Source organism: Crinia signifera, chromosome 7, assembly GCF_055691185.1.
Source record: "Crinia signifera chromosome 7, ASM5569118v1, whole genome shotgun sequence".
NCBI classification, from domain to species: Eukaryota; Metazoa; Chordata; class Amphibia; order Anura; family Myobatrachidae; genus Crinia; species Crinia signifera.
This window is the reverse complement of record NC_139223.1, coordinates 77928322-77953678: the sequence shown is the minus strand read 5'-3', so window position 1 is coordinate 77953678 and position 25357 is coordinate 77928322. Positions and strand designations below refer to the sequence as shown.

The 25357-nt window shown below is 42.0% G+C and overlaps 1 protein-coding gene across 3 annotated transcripts in view; it reads right to left on the bottom strand.

Annotated features, from left to right (window-relative positions):
- Positions 1-25357, bottom strand: part of GRIN2A (glutamate ionotropic receptor NMDA type subunit 2A) — a 563594-nt gene that overhangs the window by 205437 nt on the left and 332800 nt on the right. For all 3 annotated transcript variants that reach the window (XM_083153363.1, XM_083153365.1, XM_083153364.1), the window contains one exon: positions 15257-15849. In XM_083153363.1, coding sequence (XP_083009489.1) covers positions 15257-15849 — 593 coding nt within the window. The remainder of the gene's footprint in view (positions 1-15256; positions 15850-25357) is intronic.

Here is a 25357-nt window from a genome sequence, read left to right as displayed (position 1 = left end):
CAACCGACAGCTAAAACCACTCCTACAGATACCGCTTGCCAGCGTGCGCCTGAGTTGGCTAATTAACGCTGATTAGTACTTAAACATATACACCTGAATGTAATAAGCAATGCTGCAGTCTATTAACTCCAAACCATGATTTCACTGCCTGCAAGCCACACATGCAGCACGCAAACACATTGGAAGCTTATGTTTCTATACTTCTCCACATTTAAAGGTTTGTTTAATTTAAGGTAAGAATCTTTTTATACGCTAAGGTAGGTATTTGATAAACAGACACATTCACTACCTGCTTTCATAGACTTTACGCAGTAGCACACTCAATCTACACAAGTCGACATGTGTCAACGTGTTCACTCTAATACTAACATAGGTTTTGTATTTAGGATACAATAACATAAACCACATCTAACACCTACAAAGGATGTTTCTGCAATGTTTGAAGCACATGACCACTATTTTCAACACAATCTTTGTATAGTACCCCAAATTATGACCTGTACCACTATCTCATCTGCTATGATTTGGATTTCACTACACTCTGGATGTAAGATGCCACCAATCACATTATTGCACTCTCATCTCTCTAACAAAGGATTCCTACATCTGCTTATGACACTGTCAAATCATATATATTTTAAAAGTTATGCATGTTTGTTCACAAGCTAATTTATCATGTTTGGCCCATTCACACATCTTTTTTTAGGGAGGACACATATGAATTCCTACACAAATGTACCTTTTCACCCTTGTTTGTCTGCCTCACCCACTCCATGAGGAAAGCATTGTTCTGGACCTGCTTTTACCTACTACTGTAGGAGCTACCTCACCTGCACACAAACTGCTTTCTCACCTATTAAGTTGCTCTGCACATGTGCTGACACAAACTAATTAGCAGGGAAAAGTTGGATAGGAACATGGGAATGGCCATGGAGAGGGTTACACATGGGAAACTTCCACCACACTTCAACAAATGTTCAAAAATACCCTGGTCAGTAAGTACACATAAATCTAGTATTTGTTTCACACAAGAAATGACACATACCACAATTTAGATTTAATTTGTAAAATAAATTTATTTGCTGTTCAGCATCACAGCTTGACACTTTAATGTGAGAAATAAAAAAAAACAAATAAAATAGACACACAAATAATAAAACAGCCAGAACAAGAGGTTGCATATCTCCAAACATGTGTTACCCTGCAAATGCAATGGTGAAAGAAATGGGGACACCAGAATACGTACTGCAACAACCAGGGTGAATACTAAGCAAGATACACACCACCAAAAAAAATATCCTGCATTTGTAGAGGTCAAAATACGAACTTTCATGCCCATGGCACGCAAATGGATCGATGGGCAACTCAGGAAGCGGATGTCCAGTGCAATTTAAACCTTTGGCCTCCAACCACAGAGGAAGTGAACCAGGTCTCATTTGGGCCCTTTTTTGCCCCTTTTAGATGGGGCCTTGGGGACAGGGGCCTTTGGGTCAGCTGGCTTTCGGCGTCTTCCCCTAGTCGCCACAGGAGGGTCAGCCGAGGTGGAAGGTTGGGGAGCAGCTTGGGGTGGGGCAGCAGATGGGGGATTGTCCCTTAGGGACCTGGCGGTGGACAGCTGCTCCGCAATAAGTTCATTCTAGCGGCTGAGGTGTTGGCCAATGCTTAGCATGCCAGCCGCCAGAGTTTCATTAATGCGGTTCAACGCCTCAACCTGCAGCTGGTTTGTGGCCTTCCACTCCGCCAGAAAATCCGCCACCTGCTGCTGACGGATCGCAGCATCCACCCCTTGCTGCTCGATCCTGTCCAGCGTCACCAACAGGCTCTCACTCAATGTCTCCTGTGGCTGGGGCTGGGGGCGACGTCTTGCTGGAGGCTGGACCACCTGCTCCACCTGTGGCTCTGCAGAGGAAGATGCTGCCGGTACATCCTGACTTTCTGCTTCTGCTAGGATAAGAATTGAAAACAATGTCACCATCACATACGCAATAAAAAATATCTTTCTAAATACAATGCATTACTGTGACTTACCATCAAAAGCAGCAGCAAAGACCTCCACCGGGAGCTCACTGTCCATATTGGAGATCCCCCTGATCTCCCCCACATCGATGACGTCACAGGAGTCCAGCTCCAGGGGGGTATACTCCAAATGGTCAGGCATAGGACCGCTCCCGGTGGACATGCTGTGGTTGTACCGGTCAGTCATCTTCCTCTTCAGGGCACTTTTGAAGTCAGTCCACCTACAAGTTTAAAAATACAAATATCACCATGAGATATGTGCACCACTGTGCTACGTGTAGGGTTACCACCTAGTCCCTTTAATTCTGGACACATGTTACTTACACAGGTTCTGTGGCAGTTTAAAATTAGGTGAAGTGGAGTCTTGAAGTCAGCCAGCCACAGAACCTGTGTAATTAATATGTGTCCGGAATTAAAGGGACTAGGTGGTACCCCTAGCTACGTGACATTTCCTAGTGTGGGTGATCTTTTGTGCCATGTGTGGCCAAATATTTCTTTGATGGACAAAACCATGTGCACTGCAGGTGAGGCAGGTGTAAAACCCCACCCAAATCTGATTATCTCTGCACAAGTAACACCTGCCTCACCTGCAGTGCACATGGTTTTGTCCATCTAAGAAATATTTGGCCAGAAAGAGTGAACTAGAATAAGGGCCTCAGTTCCTGCTGGAGACTGCTGAACAAATTGCCCTGACAAACACACTAACCTTTTCTTCACCGCGTCCCAAGTTCTGACCACTGGTGACACCTGGTTCACTTCCTCTGTGATCTTGTCCCAAAGGTTTCTCCTTGCACTGGCACCTGGCTTCCTGGTTGCCAATTCAATCCATTCGCGTGCCCTGGGCACGAGAATTCGCATTTCTACAAATGCAGGGTTTCTCCTTCTGGTGGTGGTATCCTGCTCAGTCATCACCCTAGATGTTGCAGCACGTTTTCTGGTGGCCCCAGCTCTCTCACCATGCACCTGCTGGGTCACACCTGTTTGGAGAGATGCAACCTCTTGTTCTGGCTGGCTGCTTGGCCCTTGTGGAGCTGGTGGAGGTTCACCAGGGCCTGTTACTGAGGGGCCCGCTTGATCTTGCAGGCGACTCCTCTCTTGGGCCCTCCTTCTCCGCTCCTCTTCCCTCTTCTGTAATGCTTGAAGCATGGATTCGGCTTGTGCTCTCTGCAGAGCGTCCTCTGCTGCTGAATCGTCAGAGTCAGACATGTTTGCAGCAATTGTGGGCTGCATCTGACTGAATATTTATATGTTAATCTCCCGCCACGAACAAGGGGGCGTATATTTTTCCCCGCAAGGTAGATGCAAATTTACGCCGATATTTCCCGCCGATAATTGCCGCTTAAATTACGCAGGTCTCAATGCACCTGATCAATCACCCGTATATGTATCTACACAGGTTGTGGAGCATTGTGGGCTACATCGTGAAATGTGTGCACCTGTCATTCCAATGATGAGTGTTGTCAGCTGGTATCTGTTGGAGTTCGTGTATGCTTTGTGAGTCACATTTCAAAACATCACGTTATAATGCTTTCCTTACATATGTAATGTGTATGAAATTGTCATACAGCAACATGTTGCATTGTGGCCCTTTAGGCAGCGTAGTTCTAAGTAGAGGGTTGCGTGTATTATTTTCCGCCTACTGTATATACAGTACTTCTCTTCATGGCAATTGGTGTATTGAGCCCCCTTTAAGCAGCGTAGTTAGGAGTAGACGGGGTGCGTGTATTATTTTCCGCACACTGTAAATACAGTACTTCTCTCTTCATTGAATGCATGCTGTTGGTTGTGGTGTGTATATCGGAACGGTCCGCGTAAGTTTCTATTCGCATCCAGTTTGTTAATATAAGAGGGATTAATAAAGTTAATACCAAACAAACAATTTTTTCGACCAATCAGCAAGCACCAAAAGTGATATATGTACCTGCAATTAATAACTGCGCCATTGCCAATATGACTTCTACAAGAGCCAGGCCCTTTTCTACATCTGAGCTTTTGGCCCTGGTGGAAGTGATGGATCGTCACCTGGGGCCCAGGGGCCCATATGTATCTAATGCGGACAAGCGGCGGGCGTATAATGCTGCCCGCCGCCTGATATTTTCCACAACCGGCGTCCGCAGAAGCCTGGGCCAGGTTGAGCGGCGCTGGTCCGACCTGCGCCGGCGGCAGCCGGTTCTACTCAGCAGCCTTCGCCGCCATATTGCCCGATGTAAGTTTTGATTACTAGTATGTCAGCGTTTTTTAGCAATGTTTGGTGTACTTTTTATAAATATGTTCCTGAGTATGGGGGTGTATATGGGGTGTATAGGGGGTGTATAGGGGGTGTATATGGGGGGTATATGGGGGTGTATATGGGTGTATAGGGGGTGTATATGGGGTGTATAGGGGGTGTATATGGGGGTGTATAGGGGGGGTTTAAGTAGTTGATCAGTTTTTGGGTGTAGGATATCAAATAGTTTGCATGATAAATGTCTGAAATTTCACAGCAATGATAATTTTGAAGGTTATGAGCATGACTAATGTGAATTTTTCTTTCCCCCTTTTTTATGAAACCCAATCTTCGATTTCTATGCCATCAACATGAACATTTCAGCACGGGCAAGGGCACGCATTGAAGCCCGGGAGCAGGCAGCCCGGGACCAGGCAGCCCGGGACCAGGCAGCCGAGGAGGAGGAGGAAGAGGAGGAGGAAGAAGAGGAAGAGGAAGAGGAGGAGGAGGAAGAGGAGGAGGAGGAGGAGGAGAAGAAAGAGGAGGAGGAAGAGGAGGAGGAGGAAGAGGAGGAGGAGGAAGAGGAGGAGGAGGAAGAAGAGGAGGAGGAAGAAGAGGAGACCCAGGGTGCAGTTTTCACCCACACAATTTCCCCATCCCCCACCCCCTCCACAACCCCCACCCCCTCCACAACCCCCACCCCCTCCACAACCCCCCCCCCTCCACAACCCACACCCCTCCACAACCCACACCCCCTCCACAACCCCCACCCCCCCTCCCCACCCCATTTCCAACCCCCCTACACCTCTCCACCACCCACCCCCAAACCTCTCCACTCCCCAGTAACACCCAGTACCTCGGGCCAAAGACCAGGACCATCCTCCTTGCTCCTGCCTTCCCCAACCACTCCACAGCCAACCAGCGGCGCCCAGGATGGCTCAAGTAGCCGTAAGTAAATAATGTGTCTAATGTTGACCTACACATTTCTACACATAAACAATCACAACAACCACATATGTGTATCCAACATCAACATTAGTTGCAACATATCACTGCAGGGCGACCATGAGGTGTGTCCTGTCCTTCTCCAGGAACAAGGGTCCCCTTGGTGGTTTTTTTGAGTGTGGCCATGCCTCACCCCTTGAATAATTGACATAACAGTACATCCAATGAGATATCCGACATTAGTGGTGTGGTAGTTATGTGGCTCCAGGTGTTGGGTAACTCCAGTTCCCAGCATGATGTGCAACACAGGGCCAGATTATAATGGAGGCGCAAGGGGTCAGTGCCCCTGGGACCCCCTCTAGCTAGGGGCCCCCTGTGGTTGTCATTTTTTTTTTTAAAAAAGACAATGTTTAAGTTATGTTATGTTTTTTTTTTTTTGCTAAATGTTTTGTGCATGGGTGGGGTAGTGCTGCAGCTTCACCTATCTGCCAATGTGACAATGATTTATGGTGCTGAGCATCGGGAGGCAAGGCACACTGATTGCACAAGTGTGCAGTGCATTTCTGGGAGTTGACTAAGTCCCATGACACTTTGCACCAGAGGACAGAGGCTGAGAAGTTTGTGCTGAGCTCTGATTGGTGGAGCTCATTACATACTTCTCAGGTCCATGGAGAACAGCAGCAGCAGCTTAGTCATAGGAGGGTTTTTAATCAGAGGCAGCACTAGGACTGTGAGGTCTCCTCCAGAGTAAGGGGCAGAGGGACAAACACAGGCTTTTCATGTGGTGTGTGTATATATATATATATATATATATATATATATATATATATATATATATATATATATATATATATATATATATATATATGGTGTCTATTATTATTCCGAGTGCCGCCAACCCCCTGTCTATATATATATATATATATATATATATATATATATATATATATATATATATATATATATATATATATCCCCTGCAGGTAACCATTGACCAAGTTTATTCTGCCTTTACTCTATGTTTTGACAGTATAATATTCGGCCATGCAGTGTGCGGCCAGTAATGACAAGTGCAAGGGGGCCCCCCGCTCTAAAGTACCCCGGGCCCCCCAAAGGCTTAATCTGCCACTGGTGCAACTTAAATGTAGAGATTGTTTTGGTAATAGTGTGTGAGGCCATGCGGATGCATGCTTTACAAACATAGCTGTAGGCCTATAATTTGTACAGCAATGTCCTAAATTTAAAATAGTAAGGAGTGCTTAAGCCACAACAATGTCATAACCCTTAAATAGCACAGGCTAATTGTGAGGTTAGAGGACAGTCCCCCAAAAACAAAGTACCAATTGGGATACAGCATACATTCATTGATGAAGGAGTAATTGAATTAATGTTATTTACTATGTACAGTATGTGTGTGTTAACATATTTTTTTTTAGTACTGTATTTACAGCAGACCCATCTTCAATGTAGTTTAAAAATGTATGTGCCCTTCACACATAACTCACAACTTTTTATTATGTACAAATACAACAAACATTTGTGTATGTTATATATTAATTTTTTTTTTTATCCCTTCACTACAGACACTGAACAGCAGCAGGAGGAGGTGGCAGCCCTTATTCGGGAGATCTTCCTGACCCTTTTTTATTTGCAACTTCTTTTTGGCCTACTGGAGGCCCGCATTTAATTTTTTTTTATCCCCCCCCCCCCTTATTATGTTTGTAATAAATAAAAGTTTATATTGTATTATAAATTGCCTGTGTTTTTAATAATAAATATGTTAGAGGGCTTGTAAGGGTAGGTACATACAGATGTGTAATGTAAGTTATATTAGTAATTTGAGGTGAGGGGTAATGATTGATGTGTAAATGTGTGTGTTTTTGAGTAAAATAACACATAGTGAAAATGCATGAATGTTTAATGTTTTTCGATTAAAACATCACACATAACATCAGGGTAGGTATACATGTTACACATTTTGGACAAACTAATTATGGACATAATTTAGTACATATACAGAAACACCAACATAACTTGATTTAAAAGTAACAGCAATATGGGGACACATAGATAGTGATTAAAATGCCACATTAGAACATAACAAATATACATGTAATGTGGTTTAAAATGTAGTTTTATTAGGTCTTTATTAAGGTAGACAATTGAGTTAATAGAAAACAATAAGTGAATAACAAATAGATTAATTAATCAATTGTCAGATTAGTAGTTGAGAGGCAAGATTTGCAGGTCCATATATGTGAAGGGTATGCCAGCGTGCACGGACGTACGCTCACTCTCACGAGCGGTGACATAAGCTGAGTTTTCCATTGAAAACAATAGGGACCCGTCCGTGCAAGCTGGCGTACGCTCAGATCGCCGCAAGAAGGCGGTGGGGAGACGGAGGAAAGACGGCCGTAGACGGCGCCGTACGCTCAGTCGTACGCCAGTTGTCGGAGTGTAAGGGCTGGGCCGGCCGCGTACGTTGCCGTACGCTCATTTGTACACCACTCCCCTTCTACGTTATTTCTGCCCGTACGCAAGCGGCTGATTTGTGGGTGGACTTAACCCTAACGGCCGCGTACGGCTAGCGTGCGGTAATTGTGAACGTACACACGTTTGGCCGCTCCGATCAGAATAAGGCCCTATGTCACTATCTCTCTCTATCTCTCACTATCTATCACTATCTATCACTATGACACTGCAGCAGCAGCACTGACAGTTATATATATAAAAAAAAAACCTGCACCCCCAAAAAGGGGGGGTAGCAGACACAAATCTCTCTATCTCTCACTATCTATCACTATCTATCACTATCTATCACTATCTCTCACTATCTATCACTATCTATCACTATGACACTGCAGCAGCAGCAGTGACAGTTATTTATATATAAAAAAAACCTGCACCCCCAAAAAGGGGGGGTAGCAGACACACAATATAGCTTTCTCTGTCACTATCTCTCTATCTCTCTCTATCTCTCTCTCTCTATCTCTCTATCTCTCTATCACACTGCAGCAGCAGCAGGAAGTCTCAGGAAGTCAGATCCAGGAAGCGTCCAGCACGCTACAAGCAATGATCAAGTGATCAGGTAAGGTATTTGCAAGGATCAGGTAAGTATTAGCAAGGATCAGGTCAGTATCACGGCAGATAGGCACGGTGACCGCTCTGCACGCTATTCCAGACCGGAATGGCGTCTGCAGCGCAGTCACCGTTAGTTTAAATGTCGCGCCTTGGCTGTGATTGGTCCGTGGGTCCCACGGACCAATCACAGCCTTGGGGGCAGGTGGGGTGAGGGTGGGGTGAGGTGTCATCGTCACCGATGACCCCCTCATGCCCCCTGACGCCCGGCGGTGATTGACACCTGTGTTACCAAGCGTCTGATTCGCTGGTAACACAGGAAAACGCTGTGAATGGCTGTTCACTCTGAACAGCCAATCACAGCGATCGCCGACGGGGGGGCGACATCGCAGCCCCCCCTGGGCATGCAGGGACATGTCTGCTGTCAGGGACAGCAGACATCGTCCCTCTGTCACTGCGTCTCGAGACGCAGTGACAGTTTAAAGTCATGACGTATATATACGTCATGTGTCGGGAAGTACTTCCCGGCCATGACGTATATATACGTCAAATGTCGTGAAGGGGTTAATTGTGCCTGTTTGAACTGGTTATCTGTATAAAAGACACCTGTCCATGCCCTCCAACAGTCAGACTACAACCTCTCCACCATTGCCAAGAGCATTGCCAAGAATAAAGAAGAATGGTCCTTCCCTTTTGGATCTTGTCTTCACCTGTTTCAGGCTAATGTCATATGTATAAATGTGGACATAGTAAATAATAATTGAAAGGAATATAGCGCAATACAGTATGTAATGTATTCTTTATCACAATAACATTTAAATGGTGGCACATAAAATAAAGTTCAACTTCAACAAGAATCCCAATCTCTGCCTTTAGTTTTATTATTCTGTGTTTTGTTTACCTCCTTTCAATTATATGCCTAAAAAAGTTTTGCCTCCTTTGCCCACTGACTGGACCATTTTCTCCACAGCTTGTGTCTTTGCACATCTGATTAAATTCTTAGCCTACTTCTGTCTAACAAGATACATCTACCAGTCTTCAATGTTTTGTGTCTGCTTATATTTCCTAAAAGCCATCCTTTTTGCTTTCACTATAGTTGCTACTTCTTTCACAAACCACAATTACTTCCATTTCCTTGTGTTTTTCCTAACCCTTTTGATACAAGTTATGTCACCTATAGTATAGCACTTTTTAATTTGTCCCACCTCTCCTGCACTTCTTCCGAGTTCCTCTACCCTGCCAATATATGGTTAACACTTTTTCCATCCCAATAAAATCAGCCTTTTTTAAAATCTAACACCTTTGCTTTTGTTTGGGATGAGGCGGTCTATGTCTTTTTTCTGAACCACTCTGGATCCTAGGTTTTTTTAGGTCACATATTATGTCTCAGTTTGTAAGTATTAAGTCTAATATTGCATATTTGCGAGTGGGTTCCAACACCAATTGTTGGAGGGATACTCCCTTGTCCCGTGATTCTATGGTCACCCAATTATTGGGTACAGCAGACTATTGAATAACAACCTGATAAACAGCACTTTCAGGACTACTCATTTGTGTTTAATAGGATAGGGGAGATTTTATCATTGCGGTAGGAGAGCATTGCCACTGGGGACCATGGTGGATGTGCAGGGTAATGTTAAATAGGGTTACATGGAAACAATGAATAGACATCCCTTGCCATTCTTCCACTAAAATGTTTAAATATGTCTTTAGAAAATATGTTTTTTACTTAACAAATGAACAAAAAACTTTCAAGTGGTGAACAGCTTCCAATACTTTCCTTATCGCCGCTTTTTCACTATCCTATTATTTAGTTACCACTTAATGGGGTCTCAGGATGAATTCCATGCACTCTTTCATGTACTTTAAATTGTAGGCACGCTGCAGCTTTGGCGCAATGCCTTCCACCATAGGCCCCATTTACTTATACATGCTGGAAAGGAAAATGGGTAAAAATACTTGACGGCTTAAATGGCTCTTTAAATTGTTTGTAATAGAAGCCAAGCTTTTCAGGCATGCTCCTTTACAAATACAACTGTCATTGATTCAGCTTCATTCTGAAGTTTTAAAAGCCATGCTCACATTTGAGAATACAATGGTGAGGACTAACCATTACATTATCCAGTCTTTTTATTTTATTTTTAGAAATTTGTTAGCTGCAGAAAAGTATACTAACGGGATAGAATCACAAGCACACTCTTACATAAATGTGTATTATTTTTGCAATAGAAAGACTACATGAAGCTTCATTTGCAGTGCAATAACCATAACTTAGTTTGTTTCTATAATTGTTTTGTACCTTTTGATAAATGTTTTTGTATTTATGACTTTAATAAACACTTGTGTATATTTTGCCGGATAACATCTATTTAAAATAAAATGCAATTAACAGTTGTATGCAGCAAATCTACTGTTTATGGTTTAGTAATTTAATCAGAGCACTAAGGTATTATGAGTTGGAATCTTTCTAGGAAGAATAAGTCTCAGTGTGACTGCACATCTCTGAGTGTTTTAGTTGGTGACAATAACAACTGAGTACAGCAAGCAGTGCAATCCACATTGATATGGTGGTGCTGCTGCTGCTGATGCTGATGATGAAAATGATGGTTATCTCAGTGGGTGTATAAACAGGTTTGTTAGTATGTTTAATTATTGGGTGGTTGTTACAGTAAGGTTGTGTTTTACTTAACTGTTTTTAAGCTTCTTTGTAATATTATTGGTTTTAAATAAACGTACATGCCCGTTTAAAAGAAAAGTTTTTTTAGTCCTGCAATTTGAATACTACTACTACTACTACTACTACTACTACTACTACTACTACTACTACTACTACTATTACACCTAATACAAATACTATTACTACTTATGATAATAATAATATTATCATCATCATAAAGTGACTAAAGTATGCAAATAATATATAAGTACAGCTGGAGCCGCTCTCATTCAGTGGGAATCTGGCGGTCAGTTCACCGCTGGAAGGGAATGCACACGCACGAGACGCTCGTGCGTCCCCTTCCAACGGAGCTCCCCGTAGGTCCTCACTGCCACCTCATCGCTGCCTGCTGGTCCCCACCACCTCCCCGCACCCCCCACCCCCTAACCTTGCCCATGTCCCTGAAGCAGAGACGGGCAGGGTTCGCGTCCCCTGTCGCTTGAAAGCTGGGATGCGCGTGCATGTGAGACGGTAGCACATCCCAGTCAGATGGAGCACCCTCTCCATCGGTGATCACCTGCAGTGGCATTCTGCCGAGCTCCGGCGCTGGCTGAGAGGCACTCCAACTGTAAGTATGTGTGTGTGTGTGTGAGTGTCTGGTATTCACATGCATACAGCATATACAGATGCGTCCTTGTAGATCTTTGCCTACAATGCATTAGCATCGCAGGGTGAAACTTAAGGTAACATAAAGTAGCAGTGGAATTGCAGAAAAGCATTGGAATTGTGTTTGTGTGCAGGTACAGTATATAGGCCCAAGTTTAATTACCAGATACTGTAAGGGTTTTGGATTATGGATGAAGAGTGACAGAGGGCTCCATCTGTTAGATCTAGACCAAGGCTTTAGGGCCTTCGCATCGGAGAAGGCAAACCCCTGCTTTCACCTGCATGGTTGTGCAGAGAAAGATACCATTACTGTCTGAAGTGAGCGGCGTATTGATATGTTGTTTTAGTGAGTTGGAAAGAGAGGGAAACTTCTATCTACTCAGAGATGGATAGGCTAGCATTTATTTACGGTTTTTCATTTTACTTTTGCTGCAAATAAAAATAGTTTCATGCACAGATGAACTGCCTGGGCATAACTGCTCTGTGGTGTAGGAAGGATAGTGGATTCTGGTGGGCAAGGCGTCTGATGTTGAATATCAGCCAAATGAAAGGGCCAGGAAGTCAACACAACTGTTATGAGAGCACAGTTGTATACATGAGCTAAGTAAAGAAGCGACCTGACTAAGCCAACCACTATGATGAGTCATTCTTATGTTAACAATTCTTTGGTGAGTGTGTGTGTTTGTGTGTGAAATTGATAATATCAAAAGGTAATAAAGCATCTTTTAATTTTACCGATATCCTATTTGTGGCTAATTTGTAATTGAACTGACACCTTTAGCTAAAGGAGAGGGAAATATTGAATACAGTTAGTACTACTGGTATATACCTACTAAGATTATATTAACATTTTTCACTCTTTTTCATTCTTTTCTGAAAAACAATTGATAGACAGGCAGACAGATAGACAGACAGATAGATAACAGTGTAGTAATTCTAACCATTCAAAGCTTGTGCAAGGGAAAGTAATGTATGTACTAAATAATTAATCTATAAAGGACAATGATGTCACAGTGGCAGCATCCAGGGACCATCCAGTGTGTTTAGTTGTTGCCAACTACCTCAGTGTATTCCTGAAAAAGGGAAGATTTTCAGGTAGGGTAGGAGGGAATGTGATAGGAAGAGTGGGAGGGATTTATGTAAGCGTGGGTAGTGAAAGAAGCATTTTACCACTGAAGTTGCATGCCTGGAAGCATTTTACCACTGAAGTTGCATGCCTGGAAGCATTTTACCACTGAAGTTGCATGCCTGGAAGCATTTTACCACTGAAGTTGCATGCCTGGAAGCATTTTACCACTGAAGTTGCATGCCTGGAAGCATTTTGCCACTGAAGTTGCAGGCCTGGAAGCATTTTGCCACTGAAGTTGCATGCCTGGAAATCTTCCAAGGCCAGCCGACTGATAGCACTGGCCACCCTGGAAGATTTCCGAGCTACGTTACTTCTGAATTCCCTGGGGACCACCAGTGCTGAGTGCAGGGTGCCAGAGAATTAGCATAATCCATTACAATGTTAAGTCGAACCCCGAGACTCCTATTGACCAGGGACTGGCTGTGTAATGGTTTATGTGGCACCTGGGAATCAGCACTGATGCTGGTGATGCCCCTCTGCAGCCCCCCCTGCACTATCCACAATCTAAAAACACACTTTTGAAAGGTGTGTATGGAGAGAGGGGGAGTATGGAAAGGAGCATTACTGATAGAACGTTGTAAAGAAGGGGGAGGGGTGTGAGGGAGGTAGTGATGGGATTTACTAATACAGGGATAGAAAGTGTGAAGGAGAAAACTAGAGTTGAAGTGCTAGAGAATGGATGGATGGATGGGCAGATGGACAGATGGGCAGGCAGATGGGCAAATAGACAGTATGGATGTGCGGGCAGGTGAACGCTGGACAGACAGATGGACAGATGAATGGATGGGCGGACAGATGGTCAGGCAGGTGGTTGGCAGATGGACAGATGGCTAGACAGATGGATGGATGGACATATGGACAGATGGATGGACAGGTGGATCCCAAAAAGAAATGTCTGATTATGAACTAGATGATCATGTAAAAAAATAAATAAAAAATAAACATTAACCAGAATAAAAATGTTAGAGTAACATTTCTTGCTAGAAAATTGTCAGCTGCATCTGCTGCTTTCTCACCATGTAATGTAAGCCTAACGTAAATGTTATATGGATATAATAAAGGATGGGAACACCTTCTAATATAGAACTATTTAGTCACAGCAGGGACCATGTTACAGGGTTCTTCACATTCCAGAGCTTGATAAACAGCCCCTATAGGTTTTTATGGGGGACGTCTTTTATGGTTAAAAATGAGGGGACTGCAAAGTAGACATCACAAATATCTGCTGCAGTCTCTATAGATGCATCCAGGGGATACATAATATGTTAAGTACCTCAAAGATTGATAAAGAGGACACTTAATTGAGTAAATTTACTAAGATGGGAGTGAAGATGGGATGTTGCTATGGGCAACCAATAACATTCTATCTATTATCTTCAAGAAGGTGCTAAATAAATAAGTAGAATCGGATTGGTTGCTATGGGTAACATCCCATCTCCAATAGAAGTCCCATCTTAGTAAATTTACACTTTTTCATTTTATTGCAAAATCCAGAAACAGAATCGGTAAACAAAATGTTCAGATTTTTATAGTAAATACTGTATGTCTCCCTCTTTGTGCAACAGTTTCTCTGGGAGCAAAGGCTTTCAACAACAAAGCATTGAATATCTCTATACGCTTTACACTACATGGGCCTTAAATGCATTTGATACTGTAGGATAGTATTTTGTCAGCACAGCACTGCCATCCTTAAAACACAGCCGACTCCTCTGCAAACAGAGCTCATTTAGATTCATATTACTTGTTTGCTTGGAGCCTGGCAACATCGTAGTCAGTGTTTAAATTACAATACTGGCTGATAGAGATATCCAAGTGAGATATTTTCTGTACTGGTTCACCCCTGGGATCAGCAGTACTGTGTTTCACAGTCGCAACTGCACTCGGAACACAAGACTCAGCATCAAGTTCTACTTCCCTAGTCTCCCATTGTCTAGCCAGTGGTGGCTGTCAAACACAGTGCTGCCTATCCCTGGGGACATCATATTGTTTTGATAGACATCACAACTCTAGTTGTTATGAAAAGTGACTTATTCCATGGTGGACCCCCTTCACCTTGTGCTCCCCTGGATATTGCCAGTGAGTCTAGCCACCCTATAAGTTACATAATTGGGAAGAGTGATAGGATGAATAAGGAGCTGAGGAGGAGAGTAACATAAGAAGTGAGAAGTTAGAATGATGCAGGGTGGCCCCAAGGAAGGGGTAGCCCACGGTAACTTACTACACAGTGTAGGAGCTAGGTGCAGTGGGAGGAGAGCCCTGGAGGAGGGCGGAAAAGGACTTTGGGAGGGGGCAGTGAAGCAGCCAGGAAGGGTTAAAGGTTACTAAATTCTGATCGTGGTAAACATAGATGGAAGATGCACTGCATCCTGTGACCCAGTACATTGATGAATATCTCTTAAATGTTGGGAGGGGGGTGAGCTGCCCTTTCAACCTCCTCATCATACCATCGACTATTCATATAAAGTAAAAGATGACTGTATATGATGTGGGCTACACAAAGTAGAATTTGTATGAAATTAACATATAATAATTATGTTTAATAATTAATTTAATGTCTTACTCGTGAAGTGTGTGAGTTGGCATCTCATTCCGCTCATTTTGACCGTAACAACTTGTCTTGGCTTCAGGAATTACCGAATAGGTCTCCAACATGGCTGATGCAGCTGTGGTAATAATTCCAAGGCCATCCCTCACTCGAGCCTCCAAGCCATAGTCCCAATCGTCATAAGAAACAGAAACTAATCCACAAGGAAATTCAAATGGTATTATTTCTGTGTTACCTGTTACCAGGTTGGGAACAATCCAGATGTAACCATATCCCATTAGGCCTAAAGAACGAGCTTCTGCAAAAATATGAATTGCTTCATCCTTTGAACAATAAAGGAGTATAACAGAAGAATGGATTTTCTTCAGCTGATTGAGTGTTTGTGCATCAGTATATGATGCTTCCAGAGTAATTACATTCTGCACTTCCCAGTCCACAAAACTATTGTCCACAGTGGTTTTTATGAAACTTATAAAGTCTCGATATCCTGGAAAAGTGCTTGTTATAATAGAAAATACATGCCAGTCATATTCCTCCATGATCCTTAGCATGACAATGGCTTGCTGTTTGATGGAAGCTCCAAACTGGAAGAAGGTTGACATTGCATCCTGTAAAATAAATTGAAAAAATATGTTAATTATCAGAAAATAAATGAGTATACATAATAGTAACTTTGTATTGTATTGTAATAGATGTGCTAGATCTGTTGGAATAAAAATGTTTAATACACTTATCAATATTTTCTCTTCTTATTTAATAAACTTTTTTTAATCTCTGTTTTTATTATTTAAAAAAATCAATGTAATACACATACAAACTGAAGTGTGTAGTACTGCAATAGAAGGAGTTGTCTATTATTGGAATATTGAAGACTTGCCCAGCATGTATGGACAGCAATGATTGCTAACATCGCTGGGGGGGAGTCGCTCAGTGCATACACACTGAGTGGCTGTCCCCCTGCCTGGTGCCGTCAGCGGGGAGAGGACAGCTTTGCATAGCGCAACGCTATGCAAATCCTTCCTCAAGGTATTACCAGCAGATGAACGGCTTTCCTGGTGATGATGCGGGAGGGCGCAGCACCGCTCACCGCCCGGGCATACACACTGGGCGGCTTTGAGCTGAAAGCCACTCGAACATGCTGTTTTGAGCAGCTTTCAGCTCAAAGTCACCCAGAGTGTATGGGCCTTAACACTGAGTTACGAAATCTATAGTACCTGTCTACTTGTATTTTGACTGGTAAAATATAGCAATGGATCAGAAATTAGAGAAAAGGCATTTCATCTATAACTCAGACCAGTATGTTGTGAAAATCTCTTCAGCTGTTCTCAAATCATGGCAAATAGCCAGATTTGGCATGGATAATGCAACTAAGTCACGTTATTTGTCTATTGTGCTCAATATATTACTCAATTTGTATCTTGTTCGCACTGCTTTCGTGACAAATTACAGGTACTGTACCTGGAGCAGTTGGAGACAAGGAGAGAAGGCAGGGAATAGGGAGCATGAATTACAGGCTACCACATAGAAGACAGCCCGGTTGCACTATGAGCAGCGTAGCCAAGCATGGTATATGGAGCCCTGCGTGGGGAGGAATGAGTGTTACATAGGCGAAGCTCCTCATTGTCAGCTGTTCCTATTGGTATCCACAATCTAAGCTGCCCTATCATTGTCTACAGCTCCATCTGTACAGGAATAATTAAAGTTGATGAATAATTAAAGTTGACTATGGGCAATAAGTTTAGATAGAAGCCATATTTATTATATTAAGGTGTTAAATATGTTAGATTTTTTTTAGAATTTCCTCTTTCTTTCTTCTTTCGCCTGTATGAGCCCTGTTTGTAGTCACTTAAATAGAACCATGCCGGTCCTGTTGGGTAAGTTGTTGTAACAATCATGTGGTTTTAAAAAAAAAAAAATTCTAACCATTTAATCATTTTTACACACTGAGACATACTGCACAGATCTAGCTGCTCACAGGCACAGAAGGACTTTAGAATTTCGGCACAAATACGGCTGAAAACGTACACTATTGAACACAATTGAACACTATTAAACTCAATTACATACGGAAAACACAATTCTATCAATTGTGATTCTTAGCAAATGTGAATGTTTGATCTTGAAAAACTCACATATCCTTTTGATACCAATTATGTTTACATACAGAACAAACGCAATTGTTAGAAAATTTACCCCTAGATGTTTGAGGACACTGTAAAGTTTCCCTGCAAACCTCCCATAGCTTGTAAGTCACTTCCAGTAAGTATTTGTTCTAAGGGTGCATACACACTGTACAATTTTTTTGACCAATTTGGTTGAAAGACATTTTCATTGAACCCAGTGTCCTGGACTAAAGATGTTGACGAAAGATATTGACGACAGACGAAAGAAGAAAGATCTAGCTATAGTTTATAGGCTCTTTTTGAAAGATATTCAAATTGAGCTGCATGCACAGTTGACGAACAATCTTGATGAACATCTGGCGGGTATGCGCATCATCATTCATCGTTTGTTTGTTGACAATATCTTTTGTCAACATCTTTCGTCCAGGACACTGGGTTCAATGGAAATGTCTTTCAACCAAATTGGTCAAAAAAATTGTACAGTGTGTATGCACCTTAAGCAAATTTCAAAGTGGAAAAGGTCTGTTAAATGTAACTGCTATTACTCACTCTTATTCTACACTTCCCATAGAAATGTTTCAAGTTTTCAAGACACAGTCCCATTCTAGCAGAGGCAGATTTAGACCTAACGGATACCAGTTTGGGGCACTACTCAAACAGTAGTATTGGATATCACATTAATGTGCTATATTATGTTAGCACATGTAAAATTGATTGTTCTTTTGTGTCATAACGTACCTAGAAAGGTTCACTAATCTCTACATCAGAAGTATTGGACATTGTCCAAAGCAATCACCTATAAAGTTAAATGGTGTACAGTAATTGAACAATTCAATTACAGTTTAGAAGAGCATTATCCAACAAAGGATTTCTAAGACTTTAGCAATGAAAATCCTCTATCAACATGCCCTAGGTGTGTCCTTTGCAGTAAACCAGCAAATGTTTTCCTGAAAGAGGAGAAATAAAGTAATTTGTGCGGCTTCATCAGCCAGTCCTCTGAAAGTACGCTAAATTGTGATAGATTTATGGTGTCTGGACACAAACGTCCAAAGTCATAACTCTGTAAGATGCAAAAGTCAATTAGACTCATTTTAATTTGAATTGGTTTCAAGCATTTTAAATCACTCTGCTGACTATGTATGCAATCACTTTGAGTGTTTGGCCTTCATGTATATGATGACAGACACATTAAATAGAAATGTATTCCTGTATTCCTTAAAAACAATTACATTTCATATATTTTTCATTTATTTCGGTTTTTCCATTTTTCCACAACCTGAAAGTGAGTTTATTATTGCCAGAGAAATAGTTGTCTAGTTGGTGCTATTTTAGTTCTTCACAGCCAATGCACGTTATCATGCACACTGTAAAATGGCATTGCTCAACATATCGTCACAAGGAAAATCATAATTATTACTAAATGTCTGCAATTTAAAGTGCCCTTTAAGAGTTATGAAAGCAATGGTACTAATGTTCAGAAGACATTGTGCCCAGAATGGACAAAGGAAAAAATGGGGTAAAAAAAAAAGGGTACTTATATGTTAGTTGGGCGCCCACTAAGCTATTCACTTAGTTTTACGCGTCCCCTCGCGGGGCTCACTACGCTCGCCATGCTTCGGGCTCGGTGGCTCGATGCACTCACCACACTATATAAAATAAAATCCATGCCGACATGGCTGCCCGGCCATATTATCGCCCCCCCCCCCCCCCCACCGCCCGCTGCCCGGCCATATTCCCCGACCCCCCCTGCTACACAAATCCCCTTGCAAGGGGATGTGTATTGTAACACATCCCTTCGCATGGGGCCGCAGCTAGGAGAAACCATTCAATGGTCGCTCACAATCGAATAATTTTTCCAGCTTTTGGTCTGAAAAGTAAGTCTATGCTTATGTTTCAGATGGCCACTGTCTTCCGAATTCGTGATAGGCACTGACGTCATGTGATGTCAGCCATCCATCCCAAGCAGGCATCAGCCAGCATTTTTATGGGGATACATAAAATGCTGAGCATTCCTCAGGTTCCGCCCCATTCCACCCGCCCCCATTAAGCCCGTTCTGGAGCAAACGGCTCGGCGAGTGTGGAGTTTGTGTATTCATGCACATCAGGAACATCAGGGACAAAATTTGATCCAAACAAACAGGTCTGAATCGGCTCATTGGTCTGTACCACAAAAACATCAAATTCAGGAAGCTTCAGACATAACCGTCTCCTCTACTAAAAGATGGCCCATATAATAATAGGTATGCTTGCTGAGCGAGAAACACTTTACTGAATTATTCTAAATACCTCAGTGCCAGAGGGGTAGGCAATGCCACCTAATTAGGGTATTACATACATTATTTATAACGGTCAGTCTTTGTGGAACATGCCATATGAAGACGTTAAAGTGCTGCTCGTTAATTTCACAGTGTAGAGCTAATGCAATATCACGCATGGCTTATTTTAGCAGGAATATGAAAGCTGTATATTTGAAAGCAAGTAGTTTGACAAAGCATGGTCCCATATCCACAACTCCCTGCCAAGTTCTTTTATGTTTCTTCTAAATAATAAAGAGAAAGTCAGTCGCTACAATGCAGAACCAGAATGCGGCCACAATATTTGATTGTTTTTACCATATGGAATGTCCAATAACGCCACGCTCCACTAACCAATGCCTTTGAGAGAATGGTGTCAGACTGTGGAGCTAAGACAATGCTTTTCTTAAGGTATATGTCACAGTAGAAGACACCTAATAATGCCACCAGTGTACCTTATGTGTCTGGTAGATGATTAACTATAATCAGTTTTGCACTCCTACCTGTAAGGGGTATGGATCATTAGGTCACCGGTATTATGGTAGACAAGCATTAGGTCCATTAGGTCGACATGCATTTAGGTCAACATGAGTTATGGTCGACATGCAGGAAGGTCTACATGACTTTAGATCGACAGGGTCATTAGCGACATGGGTAAGGTCGACAGGGTCATTAGGTCAACATGGGGTTTTTTACTGTCTTTTGAGCAGAAATGTGCCGACAGGCGGTATTTCATGCCCTACCGTCCACTAGGGCGTACAGCTGAATGTTGAACAATTCTGATATTATTGTAAGATTTGGGGGGGGGGGGGGGGTTGACAAAGTTCTATTTCATTCTACTGTAGCACAACATAAAGTACTTTTTCTAAAATACTAGTGAAAAGCCTGTCAAAATGGCAGCTTCTGTAATACATTTTTACTTTGAGCTGTGACCGCTTCACTTTCACTTTGAGCTGTGACAGTTTTTAGCTTACAAACTCTCCACCCCAGCCCCAATCTGCTTCTACCTCAAATCTCTGTCTTCACAGTTCCCTTTCTTCACATCCAGCAAGTTTGAAACAGATCCGTATCATTGGAAAAAATGGCTTTCACTTTCTGTTATGACATCTTTTAGCACACAAAGGAGTAATTTTGTCTATTGAGTGGCCACTAGTGGTCAGTGGCGGTACTTCACCTCATTGCTATATATATATATATAGCAATCCAAGAATGAATGGCACTCAGGGGGCAGGTACAGCATACAATCAGAGGTTTATGGTGGTCAAGCTTTCGGGGTCTGACCCCCGTCTTCAGGACAATAACCTACATATATATATGTGTGTAATCAGTGATGCAGATTTTGGTGAGTTGCTTCTCAACACTTCAGTGTTATAAGGAGAATAAGTTGTGACTTATTACTGTACTAATATTACAAGTCCACTTTAGAGAACTGTGATCTACTGTCTATAAAATCACTTAACCGGTAGGCATTTGGTTTTACAAGGTCATGGGTCTCATCTGTTAACTATAATCACTTTAGAATTGAAAGGAGGTGGTATATTAGGTCATATGCTAGTAATTTAGTCCATTGATAAAAAAATGTAAAGTCAATTGTGATTGATTATTTTTATGTGCAAAGATAACTCCTGCTTTACTCAGTTACCGTATGTGAATCACTGGCACTGGATCCCGATCATGTAAGTATGAGAACTAAGGTAGGGCCTATGTAATAAATGCAATCAATTATAGTAAAATGTAACAAAAAATGTATATAATATAATAATGTAACTATTTCTGTTATTGTTTCTGTATTATATACAAGTTATATGGTTGGTAATGACCCACTAGTATATTTAGGGGGTATTCAATCTGTGCCAATATTGCCCAACAAGGGAAATATCAGCACCCACCTAGTCATTGCTGCCGTTAATTACAGCATTGAAGGCTCTAAGATATGACTTTTTAAAAAGTCAGATGGGTTAAATGGCCGATATTTTCGAATCGGTCGTTGTTTCACAATCTTTTTACCTGATCCAAGGACTTTCTCACACTCGACAACCAGAATTCCGTCTGTCGAGTTACTGTCGGATCAACCGAAAATGGTCCGGGATTCCGACTGCCGGTACTTTCAGACAGTTGGAATCGCTGATTGAATACCCCCCTAAGATGAAAATAGAGTCAGTCTTTTTTGTTCTCTATTTTGTTCCTCTTCATCTTTATTTTCTTCTTCTTGTGAAAGCTATGTTGTTCTACATCACATAGAATTATGAAGCAAGAAGGAAAATCAACTGCCTCATGCCAAAGTCACAGGGACTTATGCAGTACAGAAGGCATTTAATGTACATAAAGCACACATGAAAGTGTCCAAAAAATGGCAGAATTACTTGGGAATGTGAAACTGTACTGTACATACAGTATAGTCAGTAATATTTTTTCTGTAAAAATAGGTTCACGAACTCTGTCTGGGGGTGGCGCTATTTAAAAAAATTATATATTGATAAAAAATATATGTAATGTCTATCTATCTATCTATCTATCTATCTATCTATCTATCATAGAACGTACATTTTGGTTCAGGAACCCAGTTCAGGAAGTAAGTCCCTACTAGTTCCTGCTGAAGTAAGCACTGAGTATAGTATATTAAACAGTACAAAAATGTTATTGTACAAAGTTTAGCACTTTGTTGTAGAACTTGTAATGGAATCGGATATTTGGAGGCATACACAGACAGATGGCTAGGTAGAATTGCTAATCACAATTTCATGAACAGAATTCATGATGGCTCTTAGTAATTTTGTTACTAGTTTAGAAGCTACAGAAGGTTTCTAGTTTAGATTTCGGAACAGATGGTAACAGAGTAGTGACAGGGCAAGAAACTTGGAGTTCCAGAGAAGAGTCAGATAAGGTGAGAGTGCAGATGGAGTGGTTACTGTAACACAGACAGAGGAGGTCATTTGAGATGAACTTTAGCTGTCTCAACTACAGCAAGCAAATTAACATTTCCGTCTCTGGCGCATTGTCAGGAGACTTTCCAGTTTAAATTCTGCATGGTAAAAGTCATAGGTCTACGAAACATGCACGCATACCTTCTATTCTCTATATATTTGTGTAGTAGTCATAATAAACAAGTAGCTAGCATTGTAGGCTGTGGTATGTTTACAGTACTGTAGATAACATTGAGTAGTGTCTCTTTAATTAAACATTAAAGAAAACATTTGGATGTAATACTGCCGTTATAACTGGACCTGACAGTGTTTGGCAAACAGCATATATGCTCCTTGTGCAGAGAACCATCTGACTCCTACAATGGTATCATGATACCTACATGATACCTACAATGATACCTACAATGTACCCTGATACCTACAATGGTATCTGTACTATCATGGCCTGCAGCACTGCCCGCAGTAATAAATGTACTGGTATGCCTCCAGCTCCTTATATGCAGCTGTCCACCTATAGGATCGTCTCCCTCCAGCCCCCTCTCCCCCATATCCAACCACAGCATCTACTGTGAGAAATATCATGATATCTATCACAGCCCCGCAGTGCCCTGAACTGTGATAAGTTGTACTGTTGGGCGGGCACTGCGCAGCACCAAATCAGGATAGGACTAGAAGTCAGGGTTAGGTTGGATAGGATCAATAGAAGCAGCAGATTCAAGTCCAGGTTGGACAACAGCAGCGAGAGTTCCACAGATGCAGCACCGCTCCCATTGACAGACAGTGTACTCCCCAACCCCAGTATTACCTGCCCTCAGTCACTGATATTGGGGGGGGGGGGGGCGTTAGTGCTATACTATAAGTGTTATTTATATAAATATTTGCCAGAACAGCTGAAATTAAACTGCACAGACTGATAAATAGATCTATTGCATTAACCAACCAAATGTAGGGGGTTATTTTGGTTCACTCTTTCTGACAAATTCCTTCTTAGATGGACAAAACCATGTGCACTGCAGGGCGGCAGATGTAAAATGTGCAGAGAGAATTAGATTTGGGTGAGTTATTTTGTTTCTGTGCAGGGTAAATACTGGTTGCTTTATTTTTACACTGCAATATAGATCTCAATTTGAAGTAAAACCCCACCCAAATCTAACTCTCTCAGCACAAGTAACATCTGCCACACCTGCAGTGCACATGGTTTTGTCCATTTAAGAAGGAATTTGTCAGAAAGAGTGAACCAAAATAACCCCCTTAGTTACTTTAGTAACTGTACTTTGTAGGAGCAGAGATGCACAAAGAGCAAAATCGCTTTGTTGGGGCACTTTTTGTATAATGATAAGGTATTTATTAAAATGAACTTAAATTAGTGCTTCAATTAAAAGAAAGATGTCAATAAACAAAGCTCCTGTGTTTTTCAATAATAGAATAATACCCAGATTTCAACTATGAGGTGGGAGAATATGGGGGGATGCACTAACACCCACCTACCCCCCCCCCCCCCACACACACACACACACTTTGCTGCACATTGCCGGCTGCCACATCGATAATAATTGCATATGCATATAATTGCAAAGGATAGCTCTTGCATTAGGAGCTGCTCTTTGCGAAGCACCCAGCGAGGCGATAGCGGCTCCCCCTCCTCCTGTGGCTGTGCCCGGCCTTGTCTGCTTGCTGCAGGGAGTGGGACTCCGCTGGCTCCTCCTCCTCTTCCCTGGAGGTCACCGATAAAGGTTTTTTTTAACCACATCCTGCCCTATGTGCTTAGAAAGTGCAGTACTGGTTTTATTATGTTTGTGATATGTTTAACCTTTTCCTGAGCACTTCTTTATATTATTTTAATGTTTGATACAGCGATACTATAGACCATATATTGTGCTAGATATTAGTACTGTATTCCATACAGTATCCAGTATATAAAAAGACCAATGTTTAAATTAGTGTCCAGGGTCTTTACTCAGTTCTTTAATGCTCGCTCAGGCTCCTGCACTTGCTCCAAAGTTCTGCACAGTGGGTAATTGTGGACTGCATTTGGAAACCCCCCACTAGAAATCCTGCATTTGCCACTGGGCTGGGGTACTGATGTTATCTCTTGCATATATTGAAACCAGTGGCGTAACTATAAATTTAGCTCCCCCAGCCACAAAAAGTTTCTGGCACCCCCCTCACACACACAAAAAATTGCACATACCTATAGCATGCCCATTCCAAAAAAGAGTGTGCCCTCACTGTAAGTCCTGTGGCCTTGCCACCCACCATATTGCTCAGTAGACAATATGCCACACCATAATTTCTCTTATACATTATGCCCTACACCCTAATGTCCATTTCCCATTATACCACATACTGTAATGTCCATCACACTATAAACCACACACCATAATGCCCATAACATATTATGCCACATACTATAATGCCCATTACACATTGGCCGTTATTCAGATCTGATCGCAGTACAAATTTGTTCTTAAAATGGGCAAAACCATGTGCACTCTAGGTGGGTAAGATGTAACATGTGCAGAGAGAGTTAGATTTGGGTGGGGTGTGTTGAAACTGAAATCTAAATTGCAGTGTAAAAATAATGCAACCATATATACCCTGCACAGAAACAAAATAACTCACACAAATCTAACTCTCTCTGCACATGTGACTGCCCCACCTGCAGTTTACATGGTTTTGCCCATTTTGAGAACAAATCTGTACTGCAATCAGATCTGAATAAGGGCCAATATGCCACACTGAAATGCCTATTGCACACTATACCATACACCTTAA